The sequence below is a fragment of the Micropterus dolomieu genome, linkage group LG17 (genome assembly GCF_021292245.1).
Source record: "Micropterus dolomieu isolate WLL.071019.BEF.003 ecotype Adirondacks linkage group LG17, ASM2129224v1, whole genome shotgun sequence".
Lineage (NCBI taxonomy): Eukaryota > Metazoa > Chordata > Actinopteri > Centrarchiformes > Centrarchidae > Micropterus > Micropterus dolomieu.
In genome coordinates this window covers 29,284,214-29,303,421 of record NC_060166.1, presented here as the reverse complement: position 1 = coordinate 29,303,421, position 19,208 = coordinate 29,284,214, and the positions used below count along the sequence as shown (strand labels likewise).

Genomic DNA, 19,208 nt, shown 5'->3' with positions numbered 1-19,208 from the left:
TTTTTCAGAAACTAACATTTAAACATATGTCTGATTTGATTGTCTTCACATTGTCTCTATGCTGATTGCTGTCTTGCTTTTCATTCATTATTTCTGAATCCAGTAACATAATGCATAATTAAACCGTGCATACTAAGTAATTGGAGATGTTTTTTTTGTTCAAAAATCTCTGGCATCAATGTAATTCAAAGCCTATTTTTAATCTACTGTTTCATCCCGTGTTTCTGCCTAGCCGGCCAGGCCTGCTGAACGCCAGTGACCCAGGTTACCCCTGGTTAGCAGACTCTTGGCCAGCCACCAGCTTGCCTGTGAACAGCAGCTCCGGGGGACCCAATGACCTGAGTAACTTTGGCCGAGGAGGTGAGTGCCCTGGTGCGGACCCAGGTGCTTTGAGAAAGAGACCATAAGAGATGAAAGATGATGGCCTCCCTTCCATTATATTCTATGAGTTGTTCATCATGTACATTTATGCATGCATGATGTATACATATATGCATATTACGCATTGGGTATTTATTTATATATCACATCAGAGGACAGCTAGAACATTAACAGCAGTGCCTCTTCTGTCACCAAACTGAGTAATGGCAAATAGCCCAGGCTGGTGTCATAGCCCATACCTCAGAGCAAGAGTATGTGAGGGGAGAGACGGGCAGAGGAGCAGGGGGTGGATGGGTGTTTGAAAGGATGGTCTTGAGCAGCCAGTCGTGAAGGACAGGCACAGCTTGACTGGCGCAGATGCGGACACTTCCGCCATGGCTCTACATCATCTCCCCTTCACTGGGCATGCAAACCACGGAGAGAGTCTGCTTGCTCTTTCCGTAGCGCGCGCTCTCTCTCTCTTCCTCTGTCATCATACAAATACAGAGCAGCAGTATTATCCCCCATGTATATGAATAGAGAAAGGAGGGGAGTAAGATATCCACACATGTGGAGGGGAAACGGGGCACCACGACTGGGAGGCTGAGAGAAGGGATGCATGAATAACTGGAATGAAATTCTTGAATGAGGTGATCTTGTTCAGTGCTGTTTCTTAAAATGTGAACTGACCTGAATGCATGAAGGCCCAGACTGTAATTCCCTAACCCTCCAGTACCACATGCCCTTGAATCCCAGGTCATTCAAGGCCTGATGCAGGGGGATGGTCATCTTCTCTTTATCTGCCATAAAAACCAGATGACCAGAAGTTTTTATTTAAATACTCCAGGGTTACAGTTAAGCTGGACATTTCTTTTAAAGAACAGCTATCCTGTAACTCCCTCCCTTTGTCTTTTTTTTGTCCAGATCTCCCCACCGGGCAAGGGGATAAGACAGGCACCATGCTCTCTGATGGAGCCATCTATAGCAGCATAGACTTCACCACCAAAGCCAACTACAACAGCCCTGGCCAAACATCCCAGGCCACTCCCTATGCCACCACCCAGATTCTCCACTCCAGCAGCATCCATGAGCTGTCTGTGGACCTGCCCGAGGCCCAGTGGAAGGCCTCACTCCAGGCCAAGCAGGAGATGGCTAACCTCGGGTACTCCCTGCCCGACAAGAACTCTTGCAACAACAGTAAGTTAAGTGGGTGTCCTAATGGCAATTTGTGGGTATGTCTTTACCCCTATGTGGGAGGTTCCGCAAGTGTTTATAGTGTATCTTATCCTTTGACATCAAAAACCAAATTAATTAATCCAGATCACAAGCCACAAATGTACAGTTGTATCAAGTTCGCCATTGGGAATTTAAACGTTTCCACCAAAAGTATCTGAAGCCTTTCCAAACCTACTGTGGTTAGAGGAGGTTGTCTTAAAAATAGTAATTTTTTCCCCAGCAGACATCATCTTGGTTACTATCCAAGGTTGAATAAACATCTCATGAAGAAGTAATGCATAGTGCAATAGAGCCCATCCATCCATTTTCTTGCTGGGTTTTCATGATGGTACCACTCCTCCTTCAGTTTCAGAGTAATTGCCAATCCATTTTAGCTTGACTAATATTTAAGAAAATAATCCAAATTAATTACCCTGGATTTGATGCAGGATTTTGTAAAGCCGAGTGGAGTTTCATACTTAAGGTGTAATGAGTATTCCGTGGCTGTATTCTAATACATATTTATGATCTCATTTTCCAACAGTCTAAAACAGATTAATTATAGTTTTCACATAGTCCCTTTAATGCAATGAATCTTTAAAAACTACTTTTTTTAATTCTCCCTGGCATTAGTTTTAAAAATATGATCACATATGATTATGGATGATTATATCTCTCTGAAGGGGGACAAATATTGAATTAAAACCTCTGCTAATTGACTCATTTATCCAGTTTTATGAATTGAAAAGAGTTTTGTGAAAGATTAGCGTTATGTTTCTCAAATCAACAACAAATCAAATTTGTCCAGCGAATACATGCCTGTAGCATACAAATCTGTAGTGAATGAAAGGTGAATAAGTGCATTTTGTTGAATGTATGAATCCTGATTATTCCTGCTTGCTCAATGCTCTAACTGCATGTTTGCATGTGCTTGTGCTAACTGCCAATCACCTGATGCCACTGTAATTTTTGCCCTTTAACCCCCACTGTAGCCCTCCTTTTCATTCCTGACTACCGATTGGCCGAAGGATTGTCTAATAGAATACCACACAACCAATCACAAGATTTCAGCACCACCAGCTCTCACAACAGCTCAGAACGAAGCGGCAGTCTCTCAGGTTGGTTTACGCAGCAGAGAATCTTATAAAGCAAACTGGGACATCTCTGGGGCTCTGCCGCTCGGCTTTATGATTGACTGATGTCTTAATTGCTTTATTGATCTATTTGCATGTACTAACCTGACGTCTACAAATTTCTTTATTAACACAGTCCCTCTCCCTCACCAGAGACTCTTTGCTCACTCAGCACCCACTGCTTACAGTTCATTAAATGTGAATGCTTTAAAGTATTTTTTAGTTATACAGGGTTTTGAGTACAAAAGCTGCTACTGTATGTAGCCTTGTTGTGATATTCAATAGGAGTCGACAGCTTACTGGAGCGTAAAGAAACAGGACATTTAAATCAGAGAGAAAGAATAGTACCATGATCTCCCAACAAGATATGGCAGCAAGTGCTAATGCTGGGTTTCTGCCGTCACTGCCGGTCCTTGTAAAGGCTTTGTCTCTCACTGTGTGATTGAGCAGACGGGAATAGGGGCAGAGGGAGTCTTTCAGACAGACTGGACTGTATACACATACACACACACCATTAGAGATGCTTGGCTGGATAAAGTGGCAAAAATACCTCCCTTTTTCCCTCTTCCCCTAATGGTGGCTGACTACACTAAAACCCATGTTCAGAGAATTACAATGTCATTTATAGGACACCACAGCAGCCCTCTGCCTGCCTCCCCTCCACTGTCCTCTTTTATCTAGTTACAAGCCACTGCCCTAACTGGTCTCTAATTCAATGCTCTGGCACACAGTGGGCTGGAGAGAAGGATGTGAAGTAGCCATGCCTTATAGGCAGATTCTTCACCATAGACACACGGGTTACTTAGGGCTCAGACTGGGCTTGCTATATTATAATTTCATGAGATGAGAGTAACAGTATCCACCGTATGATAGATGCACAGTATGTATAGTATGATATATAGATATATATGTGTGTGTGTGTGTGTGTATATATATATATATATATATATATATATATATATATAAAGAGAGAGAGAGAGAGAGAGAGAGAGAGATGTATCTCTCTATATATATAGATATATATATATGACAGAATATGCTTTGATGATTAGGTTTACAATTTTGAATTAAACAAATACAATGCACTGTACAAATTGGTGTGCTACGGAGGTGCTGGTAGGTAGATTTTACCTGTGAATAGAGCCCAAGTAGCTGGTTACCCCTGCTTTCAGTCTTTATGCTAAGCTAAGCTAACTGGTTGCATGCTGTAGTTTCATATTTAACAGACAGACATGAGTGTGGTGTTGATCTTCTCATCTAACTCTTGGCAAGACAGTGACTAAGTATATTTCCAAATATGTTGGCCTATTTCTTTAAGTTAGGTAAAAGGAAAGAATATAGATGAATATGGCTATTGGGAGGGAGGCGGATGAATGTCATTTGATATACAGTAACAAATATATTGTTTTAGGAATTTACATTGGATGGTGTCCTTCCACTTACCCTTACATAGTAACCAATGGAAAAATATAAGATTAGGTAGAGGAATGTGTACTGTATAATGTAGGCAGGTACGTATCTCCAGAAGTTAGACGAACAGCTTTGCACGATTAATGGTAAAATTTAAATATCTAAATATGATGAAAGAGATCATAAGTATAGTGTTAATGATTATGGTCTAAAGTGAAGTCAGAAGTTGCAACTAATTTGACCCATTATATTAGCTAAAATGAGTTTCTGATTGTATATGTCTGCTGTATAGTATATACTGTGCACTGTATGCTACATCTCACAAAAGTGATGGAAATTTTAATCAGCATAAGTTAAGATTTGATTCAGACTTCAACCAAAGTATACTCAGCGTGTGTGTGTGTCTGTGTGTGTGTGTGTGTGTGTGTGTGTGTGTGTTGGGGGGGCACTGGAGGTGCCTTGCGCCTCCTCTAAGGAGATGGAAGGAATAATGAATGTCAGGTCTGAAGGAGGAGAGCAGGATGAAACGGAACAGAAATAGAGCTGCTTTTATGGCAGCATGGATCTCCACTGGGGGACATGAAGCTGCTCATTAAAACATTTCTTAGTGTAGGGGAAAATAGGTAGCTTGTGTTTTCTGTAGCAGTTTGAGACCTTGAAGATTTCCTTACTCCCCTCACACTCTGTGAAGCTGCTAAGTCCATGAATATTTGAAGTTCATGGTTGTGTGTGACACTTACTCTGTTGCTTCTCACCTCATTATATAACATTTTTTACTACAAGAACTAATCAAAACAATGATTCATGACTTTCAGTTGTTTTGATGTCTTTTGTGAAATGATTCTTTCAATCTTAAGTTATATCCGGCTTCATAGCCTTTCTAGAGTCTCTGCTCTGTGGCTTTGCCCTTCAGCACTGACGCACCCAATGTAAACAAAGCAAGCTCAAGGCTATGCAGCCCTACAGTTATAGGCTGGGAGCGCCCAAACCTTGGGTATAAATACCCAACGCTGAATCTATATTTAGGATGAGTTTCCCTTTGAAGGGAGGCCCATTTTGTCAGAGGAGATGGGTTTGCTGTGTAGCTCCTAGCCACAGCTTCTCTCTGTATTTTTCATATTTGGGGTGAGCTGTTGTAATTCCAGTGCCAGACCATCCTTCCCTAGAAGAGGCTCATTTACAATATTGATGGTTGGTGTTGTGTGAAGGGACTAAGGATGATTGAACAATCACATCAGCTCACCATTTATTGGTAAAAGTCAAGCGTCGCCCAAAGGTACGATTAGGAAACCCAATTACTTTCAGACTATACTTACACTGTGGTGCCGTCTGCCTTGGGCTTACAGTTGTATCTTTTATTACTTCAATTCTTTATTAATCTCATTCTGACACCTCTTCTATCTCCTCATGCCTGATATTTCCTCTCCTGCCCCAGCATTTTTAACATGCTCGTCTTTGAAGTGCTTTTGTTTTTCTTGCTGGTGAAGGATTTATAATAGTAACATTATCAGAATTTTCTAGACTTAAAACACTTAAAACAAACACAACAGATTGTACCTCATTGCATCTGTGCGTTTCTTTCGATGACAGTGATCTTCTTTTTACTGCGCCTGAGTCATGTCAGTTTATTAGATTACATTGGAGTGCATGATGTTACATTGCAGAGATGCAATATTGGCAGCTTTTTTGTGGCACTGGGAAAAGTGATTATAGGCCTTTGGCAGCAGAGGCAAACCAACAGATAACAGATGTGTTACACAGACTTTCCCAAAGATGGCTTTCACTAGTCTGTGTGTCTAGTGACGTCAGTTTGAGGTATTTCCTGGATTGAGATTAAAGGTGTTTACTGATAGAGAGGCACTTCAGCCCACCACAAATGGATTTATATATGCAAATAGTGTTCAGTATGCCTACCTACATCCCTTCCATATGCACAATCTAAGAAGCATGACAGAAAAGTTATATATTAATAAACCTCCAGGCTCAGAAATTCATGGTATAGGATGGGATTACATGGTCTCGAACATGGCGATGCTATACAGTGTGTGATAAACTTGATAGATTTTGTGAGGCAATATAGGATGCAATTAAACCAAAACCTGTGTCAATCATGTCTTGATTGTACATGCAGTCATTTTAACATCTGTCATGACGAAAAATAGACTGTGTACTGAATCAATGTATTGTACCCTTATCTAAGCATTATAAAAGGATCCACTCACCATTTTCAGAAATATTTAAGAAACATTTGAAAATCATTATTTGGCACGTTTAGTCAATCTTGAATGTTGCTTGTATTCACAGAGGTAAAGATGATTGAGTCATAAATTCAATCATAAATATGCAAACTTAATATTGTATCTACAATTACAATAAACTTTCTCATCTCAACTTTCTACATTAATGAATCTTGTCTTCTCTGACATTGGCATTATTTCTCAAATAATTATTGTGTAGCAATGATGTTCAAAATATGGTACATCATGTAGCTGTACATGTAGCATATATCAGTAGTTTGTTTCTTTAACTCTACAGTATATTTGGATATGTTAGACCTGATTAAATATATCGATTAATTGATATGTTTGTTGACAGAAAGTAGTCTGCAACTTTCTTGATTATTGATAGGTTTTTGGGTTTTTTTCTAGCAAAAATGCAGACCATTCCTTGGTTCCAGCTTATATATGATTAGATATGGTTCTTTTCTTTGTCTTTTGTGATAGTAAATTAAATCTTTGTATATCTTATAGTTTATAATATCTTGGACTGTTAGTTGAGCAAAGCAGGCAGTTTGAAAAGCTCACCTTGAAATTCTGATTTTTTTCCTACATAATACTGACATTTTTACAACAAATGATTGCTGATTTATCCAAAAAATAAGTAATGGATAATTTAAAAAATCATCATTGTTGCAGTCCTAATGTTAGGGTAGTATGTTCTTCCTATTGAGTTATACAAGACACCAGTGCCACACGCATGTAGTTGCTTGAATTGAAGGGACTGAATTGTTAGCAGGTAGAAGCGGGCTCTTGCCTTTGCGGAAGTTGTAATAACATATTTCCACATATTCCAATGAGAAAAGAATTACCAAAGGAGCTGGTAACAAATGTTCATCCATCCAAAAACCAAAGTTCTTTTTAAATTTAAATAAATTGCTAGCAAATAAAAACTCTCAAATGTAGCTAAAGTTAATGTAATACATCATATTGTTTGTGTTTTTGTTTATAACCTAATTTCAATTTTATGATCTAAGTCTGCAAGGAATATGTGTATAATGTATATACCTCAACTTTAAAACAGATTTGAGCTTGAAGTCAAATGTGCTTTAAAGGGAAAAAAGAATAGGTTTCTTTCACATTGACCAAATCGTATAAAACCCACTATTGACCTGGCTGGCAGATTTATAAAGATGGATGGGACAGAGGAGAATCTGGTTTTGGAGGGATATGAGTGGAAATGGATGGGTTAGTGGCTCTTCGGTGTAATAAAAGAAATGAAAGTAGTAATAGACTCTCAGTGAATTCCATTAGGGACACACTGACACTACACAAGCCATTCATTATGATGATGCTGTGAAGTGAGATATTTCATTGTGGAACCCAAAGCCTGGTGTGAAAGGGGACACTGAGGGATGGGTGGAGCACAAAGGTCTGCCCCAGTCTCGTTTACTGCCATTCTTTTCTGTTTCTATGGAGATTTGAAGCTTTTCACCCAATTAATCAGTGGAATCATGCTTTTCATCAGGCAGCCTTGAGCTTTTCTGTGTAAGCAATGACAGGCAGGAGCCCATTGAAATGTTGTGTTTGAAAATGTGTGTGATTTTCCAAGGCAATGTTGAAACTGAGTCTGTAATCCAAGCATGTTTGGATCAAATTGAGTTTCTTTAGAACACACATTTGTCACATGGCAACAGCAGCTACTATAATTTGCAATGCTGTCCTACATGTATATTAGTTTCTAATTGATTTTCTTTTACAATCTAATTTTCATTGACTGTCTCTTAAATGCATACCTTCCTTTTGCAGGTGGAAAGGGAGGAAAGAAGAAGAAGACCAAGGCCGGTTCCAAACCCACCAAAGCCAATGGGTCGAACTGGGCCAATGTTCCCCTCCCCCCTCCCCCTGTTCACCCTCTCCCTGGTACTGAGATGGACCATTATCCCAATGAGCATCATGAAGGAGGAGGGTATGTTTACTGGGGATGTAACCACATAAGAATACATTATTAGGATATAAACAGATAATGTGCTCAAAACAGATACAAATATACTGTACATTTGTTGCAGTAATATATTATTTTGTGTTAAGTGCAGGATAAAACTTTGTTTTAAAGGGTGATGTTGCAATGGTCTAATTTTTACCTCATAATCAGATATTAAACCTTGGCACTTTTGTGTGCAGTTAAAAATGGCAGAAAATTGAAAGAAAATGAAGCAATATAGCCAATTTCTTACAACTTCCAGGATATGCCCCGTGCACTCACAAATATGAATCAAAATTTTTTTTTTTTTGTGAAATTAACAGATACAGAAAGTAGCTTTGCGGTACACCACTAATGTCTACTGACTGTACCTCAGAGATTCCCATCTCTGTTGTATATGCACTTGCTTATTGCTATCATTATGTGTTTCCTCCTTTGACATCCTTGGTAGTAAAGAATCTAGGGTAGGACTGCAGCTAACAATGATTTTACAGATAATTTAATCGATGCGTCGTTTAAGAATTACTTTTGCTTGGCGGCGGCGGGGCGACCCCCCTCCCCCAGTAATGGGATCAGCTGTGAAAGTGAACTCATGTCTATGATGTTACAACCCAAACTCACGGCCCAACCAGGTGGAGAACAACAATCGCATGTGTATACATTTACAGCTGAGGATTGGGCTTACTTTTGGTAGCCTTCAACTCAACAATCAATCATGGTTTCAGTTAAATGCTAAAGTTGCGGTGCTTTCTGATCAGGTGTCGTCGTGCTGTTGCGGTAGGCGACATAAGTTTCATTTTACGGTGGACAGACTGTAATATTAGAGTTGTTTTCTTTTAGCTTGAAATAATCCCATACTTTGGACACTTTGTTCTTCGTCCCTCGCTATTTTCTCTCTCTTCCTCCACTTTGCAAGCAGCGGCATCATAATCACGTTGTGTTCACACAGCGTAAGCGCGAAGTGCAACAGTAATAAATGTCTGTGCAAAACAGTGCGCTATATAGTTATATAGATTAAACGAAGTGTTGATGCAAAGAATTTGCATTGATGCTTTTTAGTAATCGAATTCATCGAATTAATCAATTTAATCGATGAATCGTTTCAGCCCTAATCTAGAGTCTTTGTGACTGGAACGATGAAGACTTGCCAACGTGAGCAACACCACACATTTCTGTGTGTAATAACTGGGTTCCTCTCTGTTTTCTCTGCAGTTAATTACTGTACTACTGTACATCTGGAGAAAAGTGAACAATCAATGTGTGTATAGACTCCACAGGCAGCCAGATACACATACACACACATACTCACTCACACAGGCTCTCACACAAAAACTCATATACAGATGGCTGCAGATCAAACTGTCTGCTGATCCTGTCTTCTATATATGGGATGACTTCATGGCTGGAAAATAAATGAAAAATAAAAAAAAAACTATGTTCGAGCAGGCTTCTGCTGCTCATAGACACACAGATGGCTTCAGATTAAACAATTTGCTGAATTCCATAGTGGGAAAAAAATCATAATTGCATTATTTCATAAAGTCAAAAGCGAGAGACAGACAGAGTGATGGATTTATATCAGCAGAGAATTATCCACCTCTGGGTCTAAAGAAGATGTTCCTACAGATGTTTGACTCAATACCAATCAATCCTTTAGTTTATTGTGTTAGCAAGTTTCTCTCTCTTTGGTCCAGTAGGTGCTCTATGTCCTCTTACTCCCATTTCCAATCTGGGAGAGTCATCTGCTTTAATAGGCTATCTGGCAGATGAAGGAGTCCTGTGCACTGTAAATCTGACGCTGCTCTTAATGGCAGCAGATTAAAACAGTTATGTCCCATGGAGTGTGCATTGACAAATTTCTTTAATGAACATTTTCTTTATGGCTAGTATTATTTCAGCATGTATAAGCACAGCTATGAGGAAGCGAAGCCTGATTACCTCCATAATTCCACTCAGGACTGTCATAAAACAAATTCTCACGAAAGTTGGAAAAGGTCACAAAGCTGTTAAATTAGTATATAGGAATTATTCTTAAAATATTAATATTTTTAAGAATAAGAAGAACCTTTTTAACCTTTTTTTTTTAATTGGTCACTGACAATATCACACGCCTTATTGAAGTTCTGTTTCTGTTCATATGTTTTTTCCAGTGTCTTTTCTTAATAAGCGTAGTAATAAATGAGCTGTATATAACATCTGTGATGTAGTTATAGTGAGTTTTTTGGTTGTGGTCAGTTATATTCTTCAAATATACAGAAGATGATTGATCATTTTTTAAAGCTAAAATGTTAAACATTTTAGCTTCTCAATTGTGAGAATTTGCTGCTTTTCTTAGTCATATATGAAAGCATACTAAATGCGTTTGGGTTTGGGATAAAATAAGGAATTTTAATAAACTACCTTGGGTGTTGGGAAATTATAATGGCCATTTTTCTAGATTTTCTGACGTGTAGATAAAATGATTAATCGAACAGTTGAAAAATTCATCTGTAGATTGTAGATCGTAGAAAAAATAAAAACAATCGTTAGTTGCAGCCCTAGATCACACTAAATATTGCATACGCAATTATCAAAACATCAACTGTGTAGGAACTTTTGTGCAGTAAAAATCTCTTCTCATGCCAGGTATGAGAGTGATGGTTGGGGCCCGCCCATGCCCGTGCAGACGTATCTCCACCAGGGCATGGAGGATGAGCTGGAGGAAGAGGAGGAGAGGGTTCCCACCCCGCCCATCCGTGGGGTTGCCTCTTCCCCAGCTGCTGTGTCCTTTGGACAGCAGTCCACAGCCACCCTTACCCCTTCTCCTCGGGACGAGATGCAGCCCATGCTCCAGGCCCATTTGGATGAACTGACCAGAGCATACCAAATGGACATGGCAAAACAGACGTGGTAAACACTGCAAGATTTAAACTGGACTAAATTGGTCTGTCTGTCTGTCTGAATACTGTTGATAAAATATTCATTGTTGTCCTTTTAAAATGCTTACTATACATTCTGTTCTGCATGTATTGCTGCCAGGATTTATTTTGATTCTGCAGTATCCTTCATGTCAACTGTGGGTGCAGCAGAGATAAACCCATTAATCATGTCATTTTAATGGGCCCATGCTTCCACTTAGGCGACTACTGTATTGTGCTCACTCTAAGAGACACAATTTCTTACCCACGGTTGTTTACTCTCCCCGCACCCATACTGCACATTCCATTGTTGTTGTGCTCATGCAAGTCAGATGAAGGCCATGCTTCATTCTGTCGGCAATGCGGGGAGAATGAGAGACTGGCGTTCATTCATAATAGTGAAGTGGTGGGGGGGGCAGGGAAGCCTTGTCAGGAAGGAGATGTCATGTTACCCAGTAATGACTATGTTGGTTAGAGAGCATCTCTGACAACACCAGAGGGCCAGTAATTACAACCAATTCCCACTGCAAAACACGTCAAAGACATTGCACTCCTCAAACAAACGCGGCTGTCAGCAGAGCGGGCTGCCACTGAGGTGACAGCCAAGTGTCGACAGGCCTTGGGAGCGTGCCTTTGTACCATCTACAGCAGCAATTAGTGGGTCATTGTGTTAGCATGCAACCAGTACTATAGAATTAGTGGAATTGTCCAAATTTATTCAGCGCTTCACATATGAAAGAGGTGAAATCTCTAAAATTAGCTCTATACTTCCACATTTTTTCACCATCCTGTAGCGTACAAACTACTGAATATTCCCTTTATTCTCTATAAATTCATTAGTCCTCCACATTCCTCTGTATACACCGTATGTTCACTCCAGAAGATTAATATGCTATCTCTTTCTCATCCCAGGCACATGCAGGTGGGTTCACTTCCTCCCCAGGCTCCAGCTCCTCCAGTGGGCTACGTGTCAAGCACAATGGTTTCTGATCTGGAGACTGACCTGCCTGATGAGGATGAGGAAGATGAAGATGAGGAGGAGGATGAAGGCTATGGAGCCAGGCATCCTCGTGGTATTGAGCACACACCAGGGTCTAGCATGGACAACCTGGACAGCTCTGTAACAGGTAAGGTAGTTTAATTCTTAATTGTGGCTATCTGGGCTTTTTTTTGTTGATGTACAGTATGTATTTGTAAACCATATTCTAATTTTTTAATATATATTCTTATGAGGAAGATTCTGGAAAACTTAACAGCACTTGTGCAATGCATATGTATATATTTGTAGAAATGAATAGTGTTATTTTTTGTCACACTTACATTTTTGTTAGTATCAAAATGACTGCATTCTAATTACTCTAAATGGGAAAACATCCAATTCCCATTGTTGTTACATCTTGTAAATGGATTGTTGTTCATGACATGCGTACATTTTTATATGAACAAGCTTACTGAGTGTCCCTCAATCAAGTTTTGTTAAGCACTTTTGGCAGACTCTGGGGAATTATAATTATCATTTCCAAAAAAGAGATAAGAAAGTCCATGAATTTTAAACAGGATAGTGAGAGGGAAATTAAGAGGAGGGAGAGGCATGGCGGGCAGGGGAGAGTGACTGTGATTTAACTCGCACACAGCACCGGAGCCAGTGCCACCCGTATCTTCCCGAGGAGATTTGAAATAAATTTCACGTGCAGCATATTCCATTCCAGACTAGAGGCACCATTTCCATTTTTACAACTCACTGAAAACTTTTACAACCGTCTGTCAGGGGGACATATGAAGGGCATGACATTGCAGCAGCAAAGCTGGGTTCTGCTGCTCTCATACTGACCTGGCCACACTATCCATCTGTAAACTAGAGGCTAAAACTGGAGAGAGACTTATGAAAAATGTGTAGCATTTGGATATCATGCGCTATAGGGACAAATTGTGATACAAAATGCTGGTGTGTTGTTGCCATGTGACACTGTGTATCTATCAAATCCTCCAATAGTCTGCAAATACTAAAAAATAAAATATCTGGAAATTTATGGTTGGAAAGAAACAGCGAACAAGCAGAAAATATACTGTATCTGAAAGTAGAGGAGCTGAGCCAGTTGAGAGAGAAAGCATGAGAATAAGAGGGTTGACAGCAGTGCTTGTTGGTCTACCCTGTCAGTGGCAACCCTAAATAGTAGTTTTCCATGGGATGATGGAACAGTGGTTTGGGTAACGCTGACACATGCTACCACTGATGTATTTAGAGGAATATAAAGCAGCAACTGGGCCGTAATCTACTGCATCTCTCCTCCACTGTATTACTCTGAAGACGGCACTATTTCTTCTTATCTCTCTGCAAGTCTGCCTCGCACCCCATCGTTTGACAACACAGACACGGTCCTAGCTCCAGGGTTAGCGGAAGGAAGAGAGGGAGGATAGAGGAAAACGCTTAGATTTATTGTGGCCACCATTTTGAGGCTATACAAATATGGGAGGGTAGGAATGAGATTCCTGTCGAGCCTGGCTTGATAGATTTGTCATTGTTTTAATAATATGGAAATAGGTCTGTTTTCATAATGTTACACCAAAGACCAGTAAATCAAACATTTCCACTGATGCCCCAGAAAAAAAGCCAGCCTCCTCCTCAGGGACCATTTTTCACAAGCAGATTGTCTGCACCGGCTTTCCAATGCGTTATTCTATCCTCTGAGATAATACAACACATTTTTTTAGCAGATAAATGTAAATCCTGATGTTGTGGTGGGTGTTGCAGAGCCAAGTCTTGCTTGAGCCAGAGAGATGAAGCGAACACGTAGGTATTACCTGGCTTTGTGTGTAGGCGTTATAGGTCATGTAAAGCTGAGATGTGGTAGCAGTGAGGCTGTTACGCCTACAATGAGCTGAAAGCTGGGCTGTTCTGGGCGATTACTCTCCCATAAAGCCTTGCCAGGTTTGTGAGGAGCAGGGTCACGTCTCCTGGCGGCAGGTAGAGACGCCTGCTCGTCAGGGGGAATGATTTTCCCCCTTAACGACATGCAGATTAGGGTTTCCGTCTATATAAATCAGTTTTAGTGGCAGGAGGGACCTGGGCTGGGTTTTACTGCCCTCCAACCATCTCCCGTTTACTGGCCTTGCTCTATCAGCGCGTGGCGCATGGGAGGTGTCAGACAGTGGTTTTTAGAGTACATGGCTTGGCCCATTGCTCTGGTTCAAGACATGATAAAAGGACAGACCCGTAGTGCAAACCTTGTTCTAGAGCTACAAAAAAAGAAAACTAGATAGAATTTTTTATCAAATTATGTGACAATGATCACAGTTTGATTAGACTGCTATTTCTGAGAATAGAAGTGCTCCAGAGGTTCAGCAGTAGAAAGTGGCAGTTAGAGCAACTGAAAAGTCATTCTGTGATGTGATTTGCTGAGGCAGTGTTCCTTCGCTGAGCCGGAGGAGTTGGAAGCTTCAGTGCTTTGGCTGGCACTGCCTATACTTCAATATCTGCTCTATTCTTTGTGGGAGGATTGGACCCAGCGGAATTGCTGTCTTTCATTCTTAGAGAAAAACTCTTAGAAAAAAATTTCAAAGAAAATAGCCAGGCAAGATGGAGGGCTGGAAGTAGTTACTGCCTTGGATTTCAGTTAGCGCTGTAAAATGGGTTGTGTAAGGGGTTCTCTACTATATGCAAGCTTATATTTTATAGAAGTTTCCATTAATCAGAGAGAATTTTTACTGCAATAGGAGTGAAAAGCTGTTGCAACATTTGCTGTTGAAGGTGCAATTCCCTGAAGTCACATCCAGTGGCAGAGTAACCACCTCTTTGAGACATATGGTTAAAGATGAAGAGACTCGCAGATGGGGAAGTTGAAAAACTCTTTGAGGGGGAATAAAAATAAACACAATCATATTACCAAGTTTAATTTATAATTTTAAATGTCTCATCTTGTATTGCAAAGAGAAGTATCATCTGAGAGATCACACTCTTATTACGGCAGCTGATGTGTATGTGTGAGATGTGTTCATTAGAATCACTGATCTCTGCCAACCATCCTGGCCAGGATTATGCTACTTTTGGTATCATACTGACCTTTTAATAAATCCCGCTGCTAAGTTTTTGTTCCTGTCGCACCCTCTACAACCTTTTACCCTCACACCTTCCCAGTTCTCTGTTACACCAGTCTGTTCAATCACATCACTCTTGTATTCTGTGTGAGAGTGTGTGTGTGAGCAGAGCACTTGGGTTTGTGCCACTTGAGCAAAGTCTGCCAAACCAGTCCCACTGAAAGCTGTCACATTAGCCGACAGTTCTCTGTGTTTTTTCTTGCCAAAGTGCCATATTTTTATTGGCAGACTGATACTTTTATATTTAAAGTGCTGGCCTAGCTTTCTATGTGAAGAAAAAATACAGAGCATGAAGAAATACCTACAGTAGCACAGATATGTAGACCAAAAGTCTTACGATATGTAGACATCTTCCTTACGTGTGTGCTTTCAATCCTGTCAAATACTCATTAATCTCAGTATTCATAACATGTTAAGTAGGGTATTCTTTTAATCATGTTTAATGTAATATACATGAGCACTACAGTAGCTATCAATGAGATACCTTGATTTGTGTTCAAATGCTCTCTTGTAATAAAATTATAGCACCTGTGGTGGCTTTTTTAAACAGGAATAAAAACACGGTGTGCATACCACCAGGTGTTTGACTCAATAGATTGCTTTGTGAGATGCTTCATCTGTGTCACCTGAGGCAGTTTTGTAGCTAACTCTGCTCTGCACAGGTGTGCTTATTGTTCTTTATCAAAAGAAGAGCAAAATCAGTTGACACCAGTCCTGCTGTTCCACCGTGTACATCGCGTGGTGTGTGTTTGTGTGTGTGTGTGTGTATGCAATCAACTTCTGCATGTGTTTGTACTAGATGAAAGAGCACAGGCCAGAATGAACAGAATGACTACAGAGAAGCCCTCACCTGCAAGAACAGAAATGCCCTGCAGCAAATACAAAATCATTTAAGTGTAGGACATTAATATTACTTATTTTTTTTACAAGATCACTCAATACATTAATCCATCTAAATGCAAAATCACAGCACAGATGTTTAAAATGTCAGATCATATGTCTGTAAAGGTTATGGCCACTGAGCTGAAAAGTTTTAACATAATCTTGTTGAATTTCAGTGTTTTGAAATAAAATAGGTATTAATTCTCACAAGGAGTTTAACACAGTCCCATAGACCTACACATTTGCTGAAACCTATGGCGTTCCACAGGGTCCATGGTGAATGGGTGGGGCTCAGCCTCGGAGGATGACCGTAATTTCTCCAGCCATAGGTCCAGTTTGGGCAGTTCATCTGATGGCTCCATCTTTACCCACTGCAGCTTTGCCCAGGCCCTGGTGGCTGCTGCAGACAAGGCAGGCTATCGCCTGGAGGGCACTAGCCTCAGCAAGAGAGGTTTGTGTGTGGAGACCAGCTATCCACTGCTGGCCTGGAACTTCTACCAGTGGCAGATGATTTGTTCCTTTCTGCTCTGATTCTTCCTCCTGTCATCCATTGGCATTTACCCCCATAATGTTGGCTTGGGATTTCCTGTCTGCTGCCTGTGGATGCTGTGCCCAGGATGTGCATGGCACCTGTTGTTTATGGCTGTACAAGGATATCTTTCTAACCTTAACTTCAACTCAGCTCCTTTATAACTCACCTGACTTTGCACACTGATTTTCTTGGGTTAAGTGAATAACTGGGTGATGTGTTATACTTGCATCCTTTTACAGGCATTTACCAGAGCACTCTATCTTATAATGAAACCTTTACCTTTATTTTCTAACAGGTTTTTGTGTCTGGATTGATAACCTCTACCTTTCTTAATGACAGCCTCAGCTCCACTGTCTAGGTGTTGGCTGCTTTAATGTCTTTATTAACCAGCTGGCCTGTGGTCCTGTATCCCTTTCGCAGGTAAAGGCTTGTCTCACAGGCCCCGGCCCAGCAGTCCATTCTCAACAGATGGCAGCACAGTCGGCACACACAGCTTGGGCCACCAGAGGGCTACCAGGCCCACACGCAAACCCCGAAGCCAGGGCACAGCACCCCACCGGAGAGATGCAGGTGCAGACGGTGAGGCAGCGACTGAAAACACATTTTAAATAGATATGTAGGAAGTTCTCTAAAACATCTGTTGTTGTTTTATAAGCAAGAAAGAGTTATATTAATACGTAACATAATATTGGATGGAAATGTTTCTAGATGTGATTTTAGTCTCAAGTAATTTATGCCTTCAGTTTATTCATTCTGTGGGTTCCCCTTTGATGCAGACCTACCTCCTCCCCCTGAGCCTCCCCCTTGTCAAGGGCAGGGCCGTATCCAGGGGGCCCGCAGTATAAGCAGCATGGTACCCCCAACAGATAGAAAGGCTTCATCTCTGGAGCGCCCGCCTATGTCAGGAGCCTTGCCTGTGGCGGATGACATGAAGACCTCCATCGACAGACAGACACGCACTTCACTGGAACATCATCGCCAGGCTCAAGAAAGGTTGGGCTCCATGGACCGAGCTGATGATGGGCGCAGGGGACTCAAAACAGGTAAAGTTGAAACAAGACTGTAGCCATGCCAATGGGCAAGCAACCCTGCAATTCTGCATTTGTTATGCTCATTAACAATCTTACATTAGCATGCAATTTAACATGCTTACAATTTAAGTCTTTTCATGTTTAGCATGCTAAATCACCATGTCACCATATTTTAGCATTAAGTTGAAAGTCAGTTGGGTCAGACAGTAATTTGATCATTAGGTTTTGAAGTATTGGACAGCTTATTTGGATTCATCCAATGGTTGTCATGACAGATTAATCTGCGCCAAATGTTGAACTGACAGATGTATGGATGGACTGACTACTGATATCTCCATCACTAGAGTCATGCTGCCAACAGGCTTACAAGAAGTCAATCACATATCTTTTTAGTGTATTATTATACACTACCCTATTTATTTCACGAATACCAAACGGCTACCAACATAAATGTAATAAATACCAGTTTTGCACCACTTCTCATCCAAACAAAATCCATAAATATACTTCCCTTACTTACTTACTTAAGTATTTATTACTAAGGGATAAAACATATATGGTTCACATTCTAAGCAAGTGGAAATGTTCTTGTTCATGACTGAAGTGTTTGTTTTATTAAAGATGTAACTAATTGTGTTATAGCAAGAAAACAACAAGAATGCAGGATTGTTACTGCTGCTGTGGCTTGTGTTGAAGTTAGCTTTCATGCTGCATTTAGACTGGGCTCCCATGAACAGATTGCACTGTCTGCCACTTGCTGTGGTTTCCAGAATGCCCCCCTCAGCCCTCCCTCAGCCTCCTTAATGCCCCTGTAACTGTTGCCAACATGGGGCCGCTCCGCTCCAAGTAAGGCAGGAGGCCACAGCAACTGAAATGCACTCTAATCGCTTTAGATTTATTTTCTCACACAAACAGCAGCCACTCTACACCCCATCTGTGTGAGTCTGGGTTCATGTGTGTGTAAGTGCATGTCTGCATGTCTGTTTGTGACCGCTAGAGATCTCCATGCTGTGCGCCCTGCCCTCTTTGTGCCAAGACTTTCTCAGACAGTTAATCTGAGACTGTGAGACAAAGACAGGTGCCACAATCAGCATCTTTACAAAGAACCCCATAGGTGTATTCCCATATGTGTCAGAGAGCTGACTGATTCACAGTAGAATCCACTAAGGTCGGGGCAGGCTCTATTACAGTCATTAGCGGAGCAGTGGGGAGCAGTTTGATGAGATTTCACGCAACGACGGAGAATGCTGAGGGTCAATGTTATGCTGCCCTGCAGCAGGGGGTGCCACAGCAGCCAGCGGTCTCTCTGTTATTGTATCTGCCCCCTCATAAAGCTGGTAGCTGCAAGGCCATGTGTGAGAGTGAGAGTCCTCTCTGTGGCACACCCTGGCATAGCCTGTTGGCAGAACCACTCTGCAGATGTCGGGGGGGGGGGGGGGGGGGGGGGGGGGGG

At 41.0% G+C, this 19,208-nt stretch overlaps 1 protein-coding gene across 1 annotated transcript in view; it reads left to right on the top strand.

Annotated features, from left to right (window-relative positions):
• The window catches only part of robo2 (roundabout, axon guidance receptor, homolog 2 (Drosophila)), a 250,147-nt gene that overhangs the window by 227,026 nt on the left and 3,913 nt on the right, over nt 1–19,208 (top strand). The window contains exons 21-29 of the mRNA XM_046073265.1: nt 233–360; nt 1,285–1,557; nt 2,568–2,693; nt 8,144–8,303; nt 10,944–11,207; nt 12,128–12,342; nt 16,461–16,643; nt 17,145–17,303; nt 17,501–17,767. Of these exons, the coding sequence (XP_045929221.1) occupies nt 233–360; nt 1,285–1,557; nt 2,568–2,693; nt 8,144–8,303; nt 10,944–11,207; nt 12,128–12,342; nt 16,461–16,643; nt 17,145–17,303; nt 17,501–17,767 (1,775 nt within the window). The remainder of the gene's footprint in view (nt 1–232; nt 361–1,284; nt 1,558–2,567; nt 2,694–8,143; nt 8,304–10,943; nt 11,208–12,127; nt 12,343–16,460; nt 16,644–17,144; nt 17,304–17,500; nt 17,768–19,208) is intronic.